Source organism: Cervus canadensis, chromosome 1, assembly GCF_019320065.1.
Source record: "Cervus canadensis isolate Bull #8, Minnesota chromosome 1, ASM1932006v1, whole genome shotgun sequence".
NCBI classification, from domain to species: domain Eukaryota; kingdom Metazoa; phylum Chordata; class Mammalia; order Artiodactyla; family Cervidae; genus Cervus; species Cervus canadensis.
Genome location: NC_057386.1, coordinates 13,626,706 through 13,646,011, shown reverse-complemented (window position 1 = coordinate 13,646,011; position 19,306 = coordinate 13,626,706). Strand labels below are relative to the sequence as shown.

At 36.5% G+C, this 19,306-nt stretch overlaps 1 protein-coding gene across 14 annotated transcripts in view; it reads right to left on the bottom strand.

Moving 5' to 3' along the window:
• The window catches only part of BPTF (bromodomain PHD finger transcription factor), a 137,733-nt gene that overhangs the window by 68,820 nt on the left and 49,607 nt on the right, over window positions 1–19,306 (bottom strand). For 11 of the 14 annotated variants that reach the window (XM_043464245.1, XM_043464250.1, XM_043464256.1 and 8 more), the window contains exons 3-5: window positions 13,077–13,300; window positions 6,988–7,197; window positions 6,239–6,427 (exon numbers count right to left, since the gene is read on the bottom strand). In XM_043464245.1, coding sequence (XP_043320180.1) covers window positions 6,239–6,427; window positions 6,988–7,197; window positions 13,077–13,300 — 623 coding nt within the window. The remainder of the gene's footprint in view (window positions 1–6,238; window positions 6,428–6,987; window positions 7,198–13,076; window positions 13,301–19,306) is intronic. The other 3 variants (XM_043464251.1, XM_043464254.1, XM_043464258.1) reach the window with 1 other exon arrangement.

Genomic DNA, 19,306 nt, shown 5'->3' with positions numbered 1-19,306 from the left:
TGTCAGAAAAGACATTTAATTGTTTTAGGGTTGCATTACAAAGCCAGATTTTAAAAAGAAAAAGCTGCTCATGTATGAATAATGCAATGTATGAAAAGAAATTTGTAAATAACACCCTGTGAACTGTCTTTTAAGTCTCTCAGCATTAACTCAATACACAGTACAAAGCAGACCATCTGTCAGAGTCAAGTGATATAACTATCTCACAGAATCTATGATGTTATGATGTGCCAGATACCGCAGAAGTAATTTAGTGGAGAAAATCCCTCAAAATCAGAAATTTATATTCTTACTTTTCAAAAAGTCTTCAAACAGTATTCTAAATGGAATTAAACAGGATTACTTATCTCTAAGGTTTTCCTGACTGAATTCTACACTCCCAAATTTAACTACAAGGTAATGCTTAAGTGATTGTTAATTTTAAGAATATAACAGTATCAGTAAGAGTATAGTTGCTGAAAGACCAAAATGAACACTACCATGAACTGAAAGCCTATGTGCCTTTCCTTGGTAGTTCAAAAATCTAGAGCCTCTTTGTGTATTTCATTTTGCCACTATTAAGGTAGCCTTTATATCAATGACCTAAATTAAAAGTGACTGACAGTATATCACAAAGACTATCTGTAATGTATTGTGAGTTCCTAAATTTTGTTTTGAAGGAAAAAACCAACAACCTGATAGAAAAATGGGAAAAATATATGAACAGTGACAAAAGAAATGAAAATGGCCTTTAAACATGGAAACAGGCTCACTTATTTAAAACTAAAAGAAATGCAAAATAAAACTATATGGAGAAACTACCTCCCAGCTACCAGATGGGCCCAAAATCCAAGTCTCATGACACTCTCAGGTAGAGGGGCAGTAGCTTCAGAGGTATGGCCACACACTGCTGTGGGAGTGGCAAAGGGTGCCACGTGGATACAAGGGAACTGCCGGTACCTAGAAAAATTACAGTTGCAACTACTCTTAACCTAGCACTCCCATGTCTATAAATCTATCCAAAAATTCACCGGCAGAAATACTACACTGCTTACGTGCAGAGGTATTCACTGTAGCATTATAATGGCAAAAGACCAGAAGGAGAAAATGCCCATAAATACGGCACTGGCTGAATAAAAGATGGAACATGCAGTAAAATATCATGTACCATAACAAGGACTGAGGGGATCATTATATCCACATTCAAACCGATCTCAAGATTAAATGTTAAAAGAAATAGAAGAGCACTTAGAGTATGCCAACATTATGTAAGAAAAGGAGAGGAATATGAATCTGTGGATATATTTTGTCTTTATATACCAAAAAAAACACTAATGAAAAGTTAATAAAAATGGCTACCTATAGGTGAAAGGAAGGATATGGTTACCTAGAGAGGGAAGGGATGAAAGTGAAAAATTCTCTGAATAGATATAGTTACACACAGCTGGACTTTGGAATCATGTAAATGTTTTGTATTTAGTTAGAAATGCAACCCCTAAAAAGTGAAAACCAATGGAAACAAAAAAAAGTCTAACTGTGCATCAAGTTGCTGGCATAACCGCACAGAGAAAAAATTTATTTCAAGTTACTTTGGAACACAGAATTTTCATTATATAGTCTTACTGGAAATATGGTACAAAGATGAAAAGCTGAAAAAAAACCTTAAATGCCATTTAGGTAATCTTACTGTAAGCAATAACACTGGTATTATGAAATTCTATGCTGTTTAAAACATTTTTTTGTATTACTGTTATTAATGCATATCCATATATTAATAATTATAATAATAATATATAATTATTAATTAACATCTGTATCAGGATAAAGCAAATATATAATTAAGCTACTGTTGTTAGGAACTAAGCCATTCAGCATAAAGAAAAAGAGATACAAGTGTTTAAAAAAAAAAGAAAAAAACTATGTAATCCTCAATCTGAATTTGAAATGTCAATGGTGAATTGATCTTTTTCTTTTCTGAAATATGTATTTCCTAACACTACCCACCAAAAAATCCTACAGACTATGTTCTTCATAAAAGAACAGGCAATCAATCCCCAGGTATTTTGATCCTGAAAAGACTGAGCTCAGAATCGATCCCTTTAAACTGCCAAGGTGCTAATGAGCTGAGGACTCCTGTGACTCACAACACACAGCGTTTTTGTTAACTTGTCCCAAGTTAATTTGCCTTAAGTTCTCCTCCATTTCAGTTTAGAATTCTGACTTTACTTTTTAATTGTTCTAGAACTCTTGACCTCTTTACTTCATTAGGCTATAAGATTAAAGAAATCTCAAGCATTTGCTTTAAAACACCACAAAGAAGGTTTATTACCTACCAATAGTCCTCACAGTTCAACTAGACTAGAAACTAAAACCAAAACATATTTTAAAAAATAAGAAACAGAAGAGTAACATTTTGCTGCAGAACCTCCAAAAGCTATTATTAATCAACTCAATGAGGTAAACCGGTAATACATCAGTTCAGCATCCAGTATCAGCAGCCTCCAATCCACTAGTTTCCTGATAATAAAATTGAAACCTAAAGCAAAGTACTATCTTTATCCCAAAAGTTAAAAGAAACAGATTAAATAAATATGTTCTTATAGTTCAACTTTATAGATGTTAGAGTTTCAATATGTCTATGGAAACATTTTCAAAGCAATTATAAATAGTTATGGATATAAAGCCAGTTTTATCTGTTGCTACTATTTTCTTAGTCCCAGGCATTAAACCTGGAGGTATAACTTAAATAAAAAAAAAATGCGGTCTGCATTATAGGTTTGAATACAAATTCTCTGTAATACATTTGAGGTTAAGATGCTAGAAAGACATGCCCCTCTCTTCTCTTATAAACTGAAAAAATTGACACTCTGGTACAAAGAATTTCTAATCTAAAATCCAGAACAAAAGTATAATTCTGAAATTGAGCTTTTTGTTAACTACACAGGAGTTATACTGAATAATAAACAGTATACTTGCTATAATGCATCATTTTTGGCAACATAACCATTTTCATGAGCTGAAGTAAAATGTTTGGAGTAGAGATGTGGGGGCAGGGGGGGCTCTGAGGAATAGATATTCAGAGATTAACTTTTCAAAGTGAGGTCTACGAACGTCTCAAAATACAGCCTAAAACTCAGTTTAAACTTCAGTCTCAGCTACATAAAATCTTTCTAATCACTGATCATACCCAACATGAAATCTGTCCATTTTTCTGTTTTCATTCCTTTAGATTTTTAGATCACAGATTTGTAATTCTTCCTCTGCATTATGTCATCTAGCATAAGACAGTGACAGTGCTGTCTGACAAGACTTGACAAAATACAGCTTGAAACAAATAAATATACATATGCATATATGTTGGAGAAGGAAATGGCAACCCACTCCAGTACTATTGTCTGGAAAATCCCATGGACGGAGGAGCCTGATAGACTATAGTCCATGGGGTCGCAAGAGTCAGACACGACTGAGCGACTTCACTTTCATGCATATATGTATATATTTATGTGTGTGTATATATGTATTTCCAAAGAAATTCTAAAGTAGCTGTATTTAAAAATAGATTTTAAATTCTAGAAAAGATATCCAATATAAATGCTAATCAAAAGAAAGCTACTGTAGTTTAGTAACATTATTAACAATAAAGAGTATTTCACAAAGATAAAGTTAATTCAACAATAAAAATTATGTGCACCTAATAACACAGGCTCAAACTACATAATGCAAAACTAAAAACATGTGAAAGATAAAAAGGCAACATATTAAAAAAAGTAACTTAAAAGTATCTTGCAGAGAGGGGGGAAAAATAGCAAAAATATAGATTTGAACAACACAATTAAAAACCCTGACCTAACTGTTCTATACTGTACCCCAAAACTAAAAATATATGTCTCAAGTGTATATTGGAGGAGGAAATGGCAACCCACTCCAGCACTCTTGCCTGGAGAATTCCGTGGACAGAGGAGCCTGGTGGGCTATAGTCCAGGGTGTTACAAAGAGCTGGACACGACTGAGTGACTAACATTTTCTTTCAAGTGTATATGAGATAGTTTATCAATATTAACCAAATGCTGGGACCACAAAACAAGCCTCAACAAATCTTAAAGGACATAAATCATGCACAGAATGTTCTCTGAGTCCAGTTTGTCAAACCAGAAATCAACAACAAAAATATAACTAGCAAATCTCTAAATGTTTGGGTGCTAAACAATATATTTCTAAATAAGCAATGGGTTAAAAAATATATAACAGAAATCAGAGAGTATTTTAAACTGAATGATAAAGACAAAATACCATTTTAAAGTTAGTGAGATGCAGCTACAGCAGTAAACAGAGGGAAATGTACAGCCTTGATGACAGCCATAGCAAAAAATAAAAACTAAAAGTTACAAAAGCATCCATTAAGCAAGAAGAAAAAAATTTAATAAAGAGTGTATGAGAAACCTCTGGAGGTGACAGATGTTTATGCCACAGATTACAGTGATGATTTCATGGGTACATCTTTATCTCCAAATTCATCAAGTTGTATACATTAAATATGTACAGCTTTTTGTGTATCAATTACAACTCAACAGAGTGGTTAAGGGGGAAAAAAGGCAGGGAGGAATAACTCACAAGAATGAAAAGAAATTAAAAGGAATCCCAAAGTTTTTTTTTTTCAAAGACTCATAAAAATTATTAATAGTTTCATGAAATGATTAACCAATTTATGGATTGAATAAAGGGAACATCACTACAGATGCTATAGACATTTAAAAAGTTATATCAGTAAAATTTAAATGAAATGGTATATTCTTAGAAAAATAACAGTTAAGAAAATTGACACAAGAAATCAACAGAAAACATGAATACTTCACTATCTGCCAAAGAAATGAAATCTACAATAACTTTCCCACAATGAAAACTCCAGGACCAAAAGACTTCAGCAAACATTTAAGGAATAAACAACACCCACCCACAGAAACTCTTGCAGACAAAAGGAAAAGGGGGAACTTGTAAAATAAAAATTTATTTTATAAGGCCAATGTAATCTAGGCATCAAATCCTGACATAGACATTATCAGAGAAGGAGAACTACAAGTCAATTTCATTCATGAAAGCTGATGGAAAAATTCTAAGCAAAATATTAAAAATGGAATGTAACAATATTTAAGAACAAAACTATGTCACAACAAAGTTGCATTTATTCCAGGAATATGAGATTGGGTTAACATTATTTAAAAAATCAATGTAGAAACTTTTGCTTCCAGTCAGGATAGAGAAGAGGGACTGAACCTAGCCCAGTCTATGCAACAACCACAGACAAAAAAAAGAAGCCACTTAATAAAAAATGAACAAAAGAACTGACAGGCACTTCAAAACAGAAGGTATCCAAATCACACACACACACACACACACACAGAAGCATGTGTGTGCACAATCACACGCACATGCACACACACACACTAAAGGTGTTCAACATCCTTAGTCACCAGGGAACTGCAAGTTCAAATCACAATAAGCCATCCCTACATTCCTACTAAAAGGACTGAAAAAAAAAAAAAAACTCTTTCAGGACTTCCATCACAGTATTAACTACAATTACTGGCTTTCCATAGGATCACCAGTATTTTCTTGTTTTGCTTATCTAAATTTTCTAATTTGTCTTCTTAAAAAAATACATAAAGCTCCTATGATAAAATTTTTTCTTTTTTAAAAAAGGCAAAAGGAAAGGCATAACAACATTCTTGACGTGATATAACTTACTCTGAGTATTAATTTTAATAAGCTTAAAATATTACTGGTTGACTTACATTTTCATATCAAAATACATGACAATGGTTTTCTATTATAATATTATGGTTTGAAATGTTGTTAAAAAGAAACTTACATGACCACATGCAAACATAAAATTAATTTGTTAGTACATACAGAACTGGAATGGTCAAATCATTCAACACTGAGCCATTAGTATGTGAGTACTTAAAACCAAAATATCTGCCACTATGGTCTGGTGATAAAATATACAAATAAGTCTATTAAACAAAAACAGCTAAATGAACTTTAAGAAAGCATGAAGAGTATGATGATTTCAAGCACTAAATGCAGGAACATTTGTCAAACTCCAAATGTTAGGTGACAATTTAGCGGTCGGGGATGGCACTGATGCAAGCAAGCAGCATGAATGAAGACAGACTTTACGGTTTTAGGTGACACCCAGCTTTCACTACTCAAGGGAAGGACTCCCCCCATTACAGAGGCATTGATACTCTGCCCTCTGTACCTGGCACGTCCTGGGGGAGCTCAGATGCCACCTTCTTCTCTGCCATGTTGCTGCTATCGTGGGTTTCTGAGACACACCCCATGGGACTCCTCCCTTCAGAGGGAACAGTCTCTTCGGAAGAAGCATTTGTTGTGTTGTCGCCAAGATTTGCTGACACAGAGTTACCTTTATCCCCAACTTCTGTTGGCTCTACAGTAAAATGCACAACAAAACTTTAACGATACCCTTTAAAATTGCTCTAGGACAAATGGCCACATTCAGTCACCTACTGAAAATGAATGAGCACCAAAAAACCTGGCTTCTATTTGATGGCCATTTTGAAGCAATTAGATTCTGGGATATTTTTGCAGCAGGTAATCCAAAGGGTATTTAAGAATATTTGGCATTATTAAGAATGTTTAAGTAGTCAACATAAAAATAAACATATTTTATCACACCCAAAAGTGTATATTCTGATAGAAAAACAGTGATTTTTCACCAACAAATCTCATAGGGAAATGGTACCTTATTAAGAAGTATAGAGATACAGATATAAAATCATAGTAAATCCACCATGAGTAAATTTAAAACTCATTACAATGATTATACATGTTATAAGGAGGAAGGATATACTAATCTCTTTAGAAATGTAAAATTAAGTAGTTGTTTGTAATAAAAGAAAAAACCTCATTTTCATTTTGCAAGTAAAACTGAAGATGTCCTAAATAATGCTGATGGAATATTTCTTTTTAACCAAGTAGTGTTTTTACCCTCAGATTTTCCTTGCTCAGGATCGATGTCATCTGGTGGTCTGTCATCACTGTCTTTTTCAACAATCTGGTCTTCAAACTCCTCTCTGCTTTTCTCAGCATCTTTGGAGTTACTATTTTCAGTCTCATTCTTGTCCTTGTCTATTTCTTCTGGGCTTTTAACAATATCAATGTCTCCCTTTTTGGCTCTTATGGATTCCAAAATTTCTTCTATAATAAAACAAATGAAAAATTGTGTTTCCATATTACCAAGTATAACGTACTACAAGTGTGACTTAAGAGTTTCAATACAAGCTATTAAAACATAAATTTGTTAAACGCTTTAAGAACTCTGAAATAAGGATCAAGATTACCAGTAACATTTTGATGCTTAAGAGAACGTGACCAATTTGGTTATCTTCACATCTAGAAAACACATGCTCTAGGCTCTAATTTCTTTTTTAAAAAAGAAAAAAAAATTAGTCTTTTAAAATTGAGATTGCTATAGATTACTGTAATATCCTCTGCCATACAAGAAAAACTGTAAGCTGACAGAGACCCACAGTCTGGGCAGTATGGAACAGTGACAAAAGCCTAGAGACCCATGACCTAGTACAGGTCTGACTTAACTGCGTGAGCCTGGGCAGGCTACTTCACCTTCGGTCCTCCAGTGTAAACTAGGAAAGGCCCATTAAACATTTCTCTCTGAAGTCCCATAGCTTTCTGAAAGTCACTAAAGCCTAATGGTTCTAATTTCTTTCAACCTGGGTGCAGTGAGACCACAACACAGGTGCAGACTGCAAGGTATAGCAACACAGATCCCTGGGTACTGATTTTTTTTTTTGATACTGATATTCTTTACATTGTGATACAATACTTTGTTGCTCAAACTGGTCCAGGTTTTGGCCACTGGAAGCTTTTCCAGGGGAGTCCTGTATCTTTTCAACACATTTCCCCTCCCTCCTTTCTTACTTTCCAACACTACATAAGACACTCAAGACTCACCTTGGGTTTTCTCTGCCCCAACCCTAGAATATACCACCTCTCAAGGAATCTTGACTCTTTTTTTTTTAGCTGGAGAATAAGATTTAGAAGTCATGATCTAGGCACTATGTGTACTTCTTACTAGGGGGGTGTCACTGCTTCTCTTACCACCCACAGACCCAGGGAATGTATATACGTATAGGAACCCATGTATATATACATCTTTATTATTTCTGTATCTATGTGTGTGTGTGTAGTGGGGAGTACAGAGTGTGGTTCATTCAAGCATGGCTCTGTTGTTTTTTTGTAAGTTCACTCTCTGACAGAAGTTGCTTTCATTACAATGTATCAATTTATTTGGTTAACCCTATTATTCACAGTAACCAGTTTCAGAATTGCTAAACTGTACTCCTATGAGAAACAATGTTTGTGAACAAGAAGAAACATCTTTAACGACAATGCCATGCATCCATGCCACCCACTCTTGGGATTTTTAAATTTCCTTGTTTACACTTCCTTTCTTTAAATGTTCTGTACTTTTCATTTTCATCAGTGTTTCCTAAATTGTAGGTTTCCTAGGATTAGAAAAACCTTGTAAAAGTCATCACTGAAAAACACTGACCTCTCTGCTTAAAAGATTATCTTTGAGATGGCTGGAGTTAATTCCTTACTCTCTCTCTCTCATGTTCTCTACTCCTAAATCCTATAAGAATTCTAAGTCAGTGATTATAGAAACATCTAAGTCAGCTAGCTATAGGACAATTTCAAACAGAAGGAATTCTTTTTTTTTTTTTAAGAAGGAATTCTAATACATATATTTTCTGTCTTTACCATCACCCCAGGATCCCTTTTTTACATCATTTCCTTATATCCTTTTCCCTATCTGTACATCTACACTGCTTTCAGTTCCTATTTACCCTAACTGCGTTTACTCTTGCCACATACACTAAATCTGTCAATGGAAGCATCTCAATCACTGTAAAAAGAACTTTTTATTTGGAAAAAGAAAATTTATTCACCAATTACCTGCTTTTCTTAGAGCCATATTATTTCTTACTTTCAAATATAGCTCCATCCTGATCAAACTGTTACACATTCAACCAACTTCCCTCCAACCACATAATGAGGATAGAGTTAAAAAAAAAACAACAACTATAAATTACATCACCTAAATTAGGTAGGAAGCACAGGTATGATCTGTGGTCATACAGGATGACCAAAGGTCTCTGATTTTCTATAAAGGTTCTAATTTTAAATAGTCTATTCTGTTATCCACTCTATCAAGTATACAAATAATTATCAGTCTATATGTCTGTATTTTCAGTTCAAGACCTACATTACTCATAGCCTTAAGAGAAACAGACCAAAAAAGTGAGGAGGGATAAAAAAAACATTAAGGGGGTGACAGAAGAAATAATTGGTCTAGGTTGTATCTGATCGGTAATAAATATGCATCTTCTATAAACATGTATAGTAGTCTATACTTTGCAGGAATATTTCAAAATTAAATAGAATATTTCAAAATTAACCTACCAAATATTAAAAATCATCTCCTCTCAGAAAAAAATTTATCACAAAAATAAACTTCTTTCAAACAAGCAGAATAAAACATTACAAAACACAAAGGGTATATGATAAAACAAACTATTTACAGTTACAAATATATAATAAATTTTAGAATCTAGATGGTAGGCTTATGGGTATTTACTGGATAATTCTTTTAACTTTCTGTATATTTGACAATTTCAAAAAATATTAGGAAAAAAAACAGAAAAAATATTCAGAAAAAAAAACACCAAAAAAACTGAATTAAACTCTCCTAAAGCGGACATATATGTATATAACAACCAGAGAGCTGAAAATGTGAAAGGATTTATGCTATTTGTGAGGTTAAAAAAGAAAAGTTATAAGGATAAGCTGGGATTCTGAGATCATTGATAAGATACTCTAAATTATTCTTGGCTATTTCAGGAGCCCAGTAGTCTGTTTTTTTAATCTCATAAAACCCCTAATTAAAGAACACCACTAGATATTATTTTGGGTATTTACCTGGACTGGATGCTCCTAAACTATCATAGCCAAGATTTTGGTTCCCAGAGAGAGCAAATAAAGATAATGGTGGCAGACCGGTGTTTTAATAGGAAATTCTTCTATCTGAATGTTTAATTCATTGCCAATACATTCCTTAGAAAGTTGCTGAGAGGATTAAAGGCTTGTATAACATCTAGATGAACACCTGGCCCACAGTAGGTACTCAAAAATGTTAGTTTCCCCTTCTCTTCCCCATCAATTTTCAATTCTTGTGAATCCCTCCACCTTTAGTACCAGGTTGGTTGTACCTTAGCAAAAAAAAGGGGAAGGGGGGAGAAAAAAAGAGAAGAAAAATGTCACTTGTTGTCTAGATCTCACCATTAAATTCAAGGTGCACTTTACCTTATTTAAATTAACTTCAGTTGTACTAAGAGGGTAGCCGTCCACAAGCTTTGGCCATATATCTCTAAGAATATATTGTGCCCTAACGCTCAAAGCTCTATTTCTGATTATTACAAAAGATTTAACTGATTTTTAAAAGTACATCACAAGCTGAATTACATGAAATATAACATGCTTATTGTAGGAAATTTGAAAAATATAAAATGGAAATATATCCTACTATAATTCTACTATGCTAATTAGTTATTTTTTAGTGATAAAAGCTGATTATGCACCCAGTTGATTATTTAGAGGAAAAGAATTTAAGTACCTCAATGAGCCAGGTACTGTTTTGGCATGGTACCTTATGTATTCTCCAATGTACAGTATTCCATCACATGGTAATTCAAATGAAATTAACCAATTCCTCCACAAATTCACTTTCAGTTTTACATTCCCCCCAGTCAGACTAAACATTTTGATTATCCATTCCTATACTGGCTTTGTTCTTTACTTAAGATGATGAAGTGTCAGTCGCTCAGTCGTGTCCGACTCTCTGCGACCCCATGGACTGTAGCTGCCAGGCTCCTCTGTCCATGGACTTCTCCAGGCAAGAATACTTGAGTGGGTAGCCTCTCCCTTCTGCAGGGGATTCCTCCCCACCCAGGGATTGAACCTGGGTCTCCTGCACTGCAGGAGTATTCTTCACCAACTGAGCCACCAGCGAAGCCCATGATTAAGATGATACTACTATATATATAATTTTGTACACAGACGAGTTCACGCTAGAAAGTATTTCTAATTCAACACCTGATAAAAACACAATCCACACTGCTTTTTAGGGGATAGCATGGCTCATTATTACTATACTAAAAGCTGAGATTGCAAGAGAGTAAAAAGGGATCTGTCAATTGCAATGCTGGGATCCATAAAAGGAAATTAAGAGGGGGAAGTAATCCTCTTAATTATATTAGTACAATTATCAACCTCCCCAAAGAATTCTGATGAGTAAAACTTATCTGCTGGAAAAAATACACATTAAAAAAAGACAGATCTAATGAAAAAAGATACTTCCAACTACCAGATATGAATAAATATAACACTTGTTAACTAAACCTACTAGTTTTTGAAGACGTACAGGGAACTCCCTGAACTATTTACTTTTTTAAAATGTCATACATGGACTTCCCTGCTGGCCCAGTGGTTAAGACTCTGAGCTCCCAATGCAGGGGGCCCAGGTTCGATCCCTGGTCAGGGAACTAGACCCCACATGCTGCAACTAAGACCTGGTGCAGCCAAATGAGTGAATTAAAAAAATTAAAAAATAAAAGTAAATTTTAAAATGTCATATACATTCACTATTTGTTACAAAGCAGGGAATAAAAAGAAAAACACTGAGCAACAAAATAAATAAGGTAGTAATTAAAATATAACCCAAAGTATAAAATATATATCCATGAGTCCATCCTGATATAATGACTGAACAAATAAAGAAGAACAGACAATCTGTGCAGGAATCCAAATCATGTGTGTAGACCAATGCTCCCTCAAGGATATGGACTGTGACTCCCCACGGCCTAAGTGTGGACTGTGATCAGTAACTCTCTCCCCAAAACCATAGTAGGGGTGGGAGGAGGAATTTTACAACAGAGAAACCAGACAAACACTGCCTCAATCAGATGACCCAAGTTAACATCATCGGTGATGAATCATGCTGGTGGCAGGTACACTGGATAAGATGACAAGGAGGGCACTTCACCTCTGTGGTCTTCCTCCCCAAAACACACAACACAAGGCTAACTCTGAGAAGAACATGAGACAAATCCATGTTGAGGGCATTCTTTTAAGTCCCTGGCCAGCAATCCTCAAAATCTGTCAAGGTCATCAATAATATGTCAAGTCTGAAAACCTGTGACATCCTAGAGAGACAGGATGACTAAATATAGTGTGGTGTCCCGGAAGGGATCATGAGACAGAAAAAGGACATTAGAAAAGAACTGAGGAAATCTGAATAAAGCATAGATATAAGTTATTAAATATATCAACACTGGTTCATTAGTGATGACAAACACACCACACTAATGTGAAAGTGGCTCAATTGTGTCTGACTCTTTGCGACCCCATGGACTATACAGTCCATGGCATTCTCCAGGCCAGAATACTGGAGTGGGTAGCCTTTCCCTTCTCCAGGGGATCTTCCCAACCCAGGGATCGAACCCAGGTCTCCTGCATTACAGGCAGATTCTTTACCAGCTGAGCCAGGATGTAAGAAGCTGTAAGGGAAGCCTGCCGCAGGGTGTGCGAAAAATCCTCCGTGCTGTCTCAGCAACTTTTCTGTAACTCTAAAATTATTCTAAAATTCAAAGTTAAAAAAAAAAAAAAGGCAAAGAGTAAATTTTAAAGGAACACCATTTCTCATAATTAAAAACAGGACTCCCTAAAAGGTTTATTAATAAAATTCATGAATTAAAAAATAAATATAATTTGGGGAATATCAGTAATGAGTAAGGCAAGGTACCAAACACTAAAATGTATAGGGCCCCTAATTTAAATTAGGATGAACAAGGTTCTACTGGGAAAATATTATAGAGAATTAAATAGTCATACTTGAAAAGTTTAATACATTTTCAAATTCTGTACTGATTTCACACCAAGAGTCTATCTCAAAAAGTAAAATCTAATAAAAAGTAAAATGAGAAGAATTTCCCACTCACCATTAGCTGCCGCCAGAAAGGATTTGTTACTGCCCCGAGCTTTATTGGTCAGGTCTTCAGTTATGTCCATGTGCCGGTGGATTTCTTCACGCATTTCTTCTAGAATTTTGCAGAGTTCTGCCTCCCAGTAATCTTTGTCTAGACAGTCAATTAATTCTGCAAGTTGGACCTTTGTGCTGTAGTACCAAATTTTCTTTTCATTTTCATTTTCTGTATCTTCTTCTCTGTTTAAGAAAAAGCACAAAAACACTTTGTATGTTAGACATAATGGCACTTATCTGACAATTTTATCTATCCAGTGTAAGTTAAAATACATAACACAAAGACTGCACACTAAAGTTCAATATTATTAACACTTATTCACAAGAGATCAAGTTTCATTCAAATTCAAGGTACTCATTTTACTTGAACTTCTAATTATTTTGATTTCCTAGCCCAACATAGACAGCATATTAAAAAGCAGAGACACACACATATATATGGAATTTAGAAAGATGGTAACGACAACCCTATATGCAAAAAAGCAGAGACATTACTTTGCCAACAAAGGTCCTTTGCCAACAAAGGTCCATCTAGTCAAAGCTATGGTTTTTCCAGTAGTCACGTATGGATGTGAGAGTTGGACTATAAAGAAAGCTGAGCGCCGAAGAACTGATGCTTTTGAACTGTGATGTTGGAGAACTCTTTTGAGAGTCCCTTGGACTGCAAGGAGATCCAACCAGTCCATCCTAAAGGAAGTCAGTCCTGAATATTCATTGGAAGGACTGATGCTGAAGCTGAAACTTCAATACTTTGGCCACCTCATGCGAAGAACGGACTCATTGGAAAAGACCCTGATGCTGGGAAAGATTGAAGTCAGGAGGAGAAGGGGAGGAGAAGGGGATGACAGAGGATGACATGGCTGGATGGCATCACCGACTCAATGGACATGAGTCTGAGTAAACTCCGGGAGTTGGTGATGGACAGGGAGGCCTGGCACACTGCGATTCATGGGGTCACAAAGAGTAGGACACGACTGAGCAACTGAACTGAACTGAACCTAGCCCACAACAGCTTAGGATAAAATATAGTAATTGTAGATAAATGTAGCTTGTAGTAGTGGGAAGAGAAGAATTAGTATAGCAACAAAGAAAGATTTCTAAAAACATGACACTCAGAAGTAGGAACTTAAAACTCAGAGTGTATGAGTGCTTGGTGGAGGATGGTCTTGGTGACACTTCAATCAACATTAAGATCATCACTGTACTCTCAGATCGTCCCACCCTCGCCTTCTCCCACAGAGTCCAAAAGTCTGTTCTGTACATCTGTGTCTCTTTTTCTGTCTTGCATACAGGGTTATCGTTACCATCTTTCTAAATTCCATATATATGCGTTAGTATACTGTATTGGTGTTTATCTTTCTGGCTTACTTGACTCTGTATAATGGGCTCCATTATATTATCAAGTGTGAAACAGATCGCCAGTCCAGGTTGGATGCATGAGACAAATGCTCAGGGCTGGTGCACTGGGACGACCCAGAGGGATGGGGTGGGGAGGGAGGTGGGAGGGGGGTTCGGGATGGGGAACACATGTAAAACCATGGCTGATTCATGTCAATGTATGGCAAAAAACACCACAATCTTGTAAAGTAATTAGCCTCCAACTAATAAAAATAAATGGGAAAAAAGAAAAAGATCATCACTGTAACAATACCATGCACAGAACTTTAACCAGAAATATTTAAACTCTGTTCAGTCCTTAACAGGTACAGAGCAGAATCATGTTATACTATAGTTTAGAAACATTTCCACCAAAATGGTGGAAATGCTTTGTTAAATTCTGGTCCTTGAAGAAATCATCTCAATTGAGTGACATCTCATCGCTCTTCTTGCCTGTGGACAACCAAAGCTCAAACTGGAAAAGAGCAGAGCAGCTTCCTGTCCTGCTTAAATCTCTCTGAAGATGCCATTCACTTGTAATGGAGGCGGACACTCGCACACGAATAGTCACTGATTAAAAACATAAGGCAAATTAATGTCTAGTGCCAGACTTTAAGAAACACATGTGATGGTAGTTCTTCTCTCATTCAAAAGAACTCAGGATTCCATAGGCATGCATTAATATACATTATTTGTCTTTCTCTTTCTGACTTATTTCACTTTGTATAATGGCTCTAGGCTCATCCACCTCATTAGGACTGACTCAAATGTGTTCCTTTTTTATAGCTGAGCAATATTCCATTGTATATATGTACCACAATTTCTGTATCCGTTCACTGAGGGTGGGACGAATTGAGAGAATAGCATGGAAACACATAAATACCATATGCAAAACAGACAGCAAGTGGGAATCTGCTGTCACACAGGGAGCTCAACTCAGTGCTCTGTGACAACCTAGAGAGGTGGGATGGAGAGGGAGATGGGAGGGGGGTTCAGGAGGGAGGGAACATATGTACACTTGTGGCTGATTCACACTGATGTACGCAGAAACCAACACAATATTGTAAAGCAATCATGCTTCAATTTAAAAAAAATTTTTTTTAAATCAGGAATATGTGTGAAGTAGCTGACAAGAACAAGTCTAACTTTCCTGCTTCCTCAAAGGCAAACTCATGGAGCTGAAAGAAGAAGGCTTTAAGAAAGAGCCGGCTTTAAATGGGCTCAGTCACTTATGATATGTGAACATGGACAAGACACAACCTCTCTGAGTGTCTGAGTCATTTTATTCACCTCACTGGTACATGGGGATAAACAGGACCTATCTTGAGGGTCACTGTGAGATATTATAAAGCAAATAAAGGTATTCTAATAAGGCATCTTATTAGAGTTAAGTGTTATAGTGCCTGGAAACATCATTGACAAGTGAAAAGGGTTAGTGGCTCAGTCGTGAACGACTCTTTGCAACCCCATGGACTGTAGACTGCCAGGCTTCTCCGTCCATGGAATTTTCCAGGAAAGAACATTCGAGTGGATTGTCATTTCCTACTTCAGGGGATCTCCCCGACCCAGGAATCAAACCCAAGTCTCTTGTGTCTCCTGCACTGCAGACAGATTCTTTATTGTCAGAGCCATAATGACCAAAAAATAGAAAATATTACTGTTACTAGTAAGGTAGTAAATAAATTAAAATGTAGTAGAACTCCAGGATCATTCAATAATTTTGAAGACAGGATATATTAAATCATGGATAAATAAAAGGATATCAAACTTAACAAAAATTTTTAAGAAAAAAGGTTTAATAAAGGGTCCCTGTTATCTAGCTTTGCTTTTTCAAATAGGCATCTACCGACATATGATCTGTATCTCTGGTAGAGGCTTTTCACAAAAATTTCTGAAAATCATTTTTTTAAGCTGCTCTGGATTTTACCTTACAATAGGTATTTTTACTGACTTCTTATGACTGAGTGAAAACAATGGTCTATTGCAATGTGAAATGCTAAAGATGTCAGAATCCTCTCGTCAAAAGATTAACAGGGAATGCCCTGGTGGTCCAGTCACTAGGACTCTGCTTCCACTGCTGAGGACTCAGGCCGAATCCCTGGCTGGGCAACTAAGTGCCCACAAGTCATGGGACACAGCCAAAAATAAATAAATAAAAAGCTTTCCAAAGGCAATACTGTAACAAAAACATTCTCAGGTGGCTCAGTGGTAAGAATTCACCTGCCAAAGCAGGAGACACAGAAGACGCAGGTTCAACCCCTGGGTCAGGAAGACCCTGTGGAGTAGGAGATGGTTACCTGCTCCAGTCCTTTTGCCTGGGAAATCCCATGGACAGAGGAGGCCAGTGGCTTGCAGTCCATGGGGTTGCAGAGAGTCAGACACGAATGAGTGACTTAGCATGCACACACATTAAATCAGAAAGTACACAGTGAGCTTTGACCAAGCACAAGAGTTACAGGACAACCTAGTTCTTTGTTTTCTAAGATATCAATCTTAAGGAGTTTTCCTCTGTTATAAAGATCATCAATTTTTTTTCTTACCTGTTTGCTTTTTTCTCGATACAGAAACATCTACAAATTTCAACGGAACAAGAAAAATATTCTACATAAAAACATTTTGAGGGCAGAAATACAATTCACAAGTGTAAGATTTCAACACGAAAATGCGATGCTAAGAGAGCAAACTTAATCAAGCAACTTACAAACTCCTGAAAGGGTCCCTATCAGATGACTAAATTAGCCCATGCTGGCATTTGCATAATTTCCATCTTAACAGAGAACACTTCATTTTAATCTTAAAAGAGAATTCATAACTTCATAACAGTGGCAGTCCATTCTAGATTGAAACTGCTCTATTGAAAGTTTTTTCCCTTTTAAGAGAAGATACACATACCTAGTATTTCCATCAATCCATCCTGCTAGAATTCTCTGAAATGAATCTAACACCTCTTCCACACAGTCCTTCAACTCTTTCACATCTATACTTTTACCACTTTTTTCTTTTCAGGCCAAACATGCTCAAATACTTTAACCATTTCTCACACAGCACGTTTTCCAGTTTTCACTACACTCATATTCTTCCCCTAAATGTACAGTTTGTCAATGTCCTGCTAAAAATAGCCCTTTTTTATTCTGCTCATCAAAGATAATACTCAACACTATTTTTTTTTTCTTCTTGAGGCTGTAGGAGAATAAATTCATCAAAAGCATGAAGTAGTAAAACTGAGTGAACAATAAAGGCAAATGCTTTCAAAGAAAAGTTGTTTTAATATTGACGAACTTGGGCACATTTACACAATTTAAATAACCAAGATTTCTTCTTCTAATTTAAAGGTGACAACAGCTTTCCTGTAGGAATACACATCAATTTGTAGGTGTATCTGTTTATGGCGTTACAATATATTATCACTGCAGATGGTGACTGCAGCCATGAAATTAAAAGATGTTTACTCCTTGGAAGAAAAATTATGACCAACCTAGACAGCATATTTAAAAGCAGAGACATTACTTTGCCAACAAAGGTCCGTCTAATCAAGGCTATAGTTTTTCCAATAGTCATATATGGATGTCAGAGTTGGACGGTGAAGAAAGCTGAGCACCGAAGAACTGATGCTTTTGAACTGTGGTGTTGGAGAAGACTCTTGAGAGTCCCTCGGACTGCAAGGAGAGCCAACCAGTCCATCCTAAAGGAGATCAGTCCTGGGTGTTCATTGGAAGGACTGATGTTGAAGCTGAAACTCCAATACTTTGGCTAACTCATGTGAAGAGTTGACTCATTGGAAAAGACCCTAATGTTGGGAAGGATTGGGGGCAGGAGAAGAAGGGGACAACAGAGGATGAGATGGCTGGATGGCATCACCGACTTGACAGACATGGGTTTGGGTAAGCTCCGGGAGTTGGTGATGAACAGGGAGGCCTGGCGTGCTGCGACTCATGGGGTCGCAAAGAGTTGGACACGACTGAGCAACTCAACTGAACTGAACTGAATCTATTTTCTACAGAAGCTGTCTCTGCAATGCTCCTTCTGCACCCCTAAACTGGCCCGGCTTCCGTGAAGTCACTGATCAGCTCAAGGAGCTCACAGGATGGCAGGGGAGGACAGGCTGGAATGAAAATATTTGCCAAAAATGCAATTAAGCGCGTTTCCAGATTCTATGCCTATGTTTTAAAGTCTGTTTGGCTTCTACTTAGGCAATTTAAGAGGTTAATGACTAACAGTTAAATTTTGAGTTTCATTTCTAAACAAACCCACAGAAACTAAGAGAAAGGAATGCTAGTGTGGTGGGTTGACTTGTACCCCACAGAAATGCATGTCCACCTGAGACCACAGAATGTGACCTTATTTGGAAATAGAGTCTTTGCACCTGTAATTATCTAGGGATCTTGAGATGAAATCATTCTGGATTTGGGTGAGCCCTAAATCAAATGACTGCTATCCTTGTAAGAGGAGGAAAAGGTTCGAAGAGACACATGGAGAAAGTGATGTGAAGACGGAGGCAGAAGTCTGAGTGATGTGCCAGTCTGTAAGCTGGGAAATGCCAAGGACAGCCAGCAACCACCCAGAAGCTAGGAGAGAGGCAAAAGAAACAATCCTGCTGACATGGATTTCAAACTCTCAGCCCCAGGATCATGACAGGATAAATTCCTGTTGCTTTAAACAACTCAACTTATGTCAATTTGTTATGGCAGCCCTAGGGAACCAAAACAGATTTGGATACTGGAAAATGAACGTGCTGCTGTAACAAATACCTAAAAACGTGGAAGCAGTTTAGGAACTGGGTAATGGGAAAAGGCTGGAAGAATCTTGGGCCAC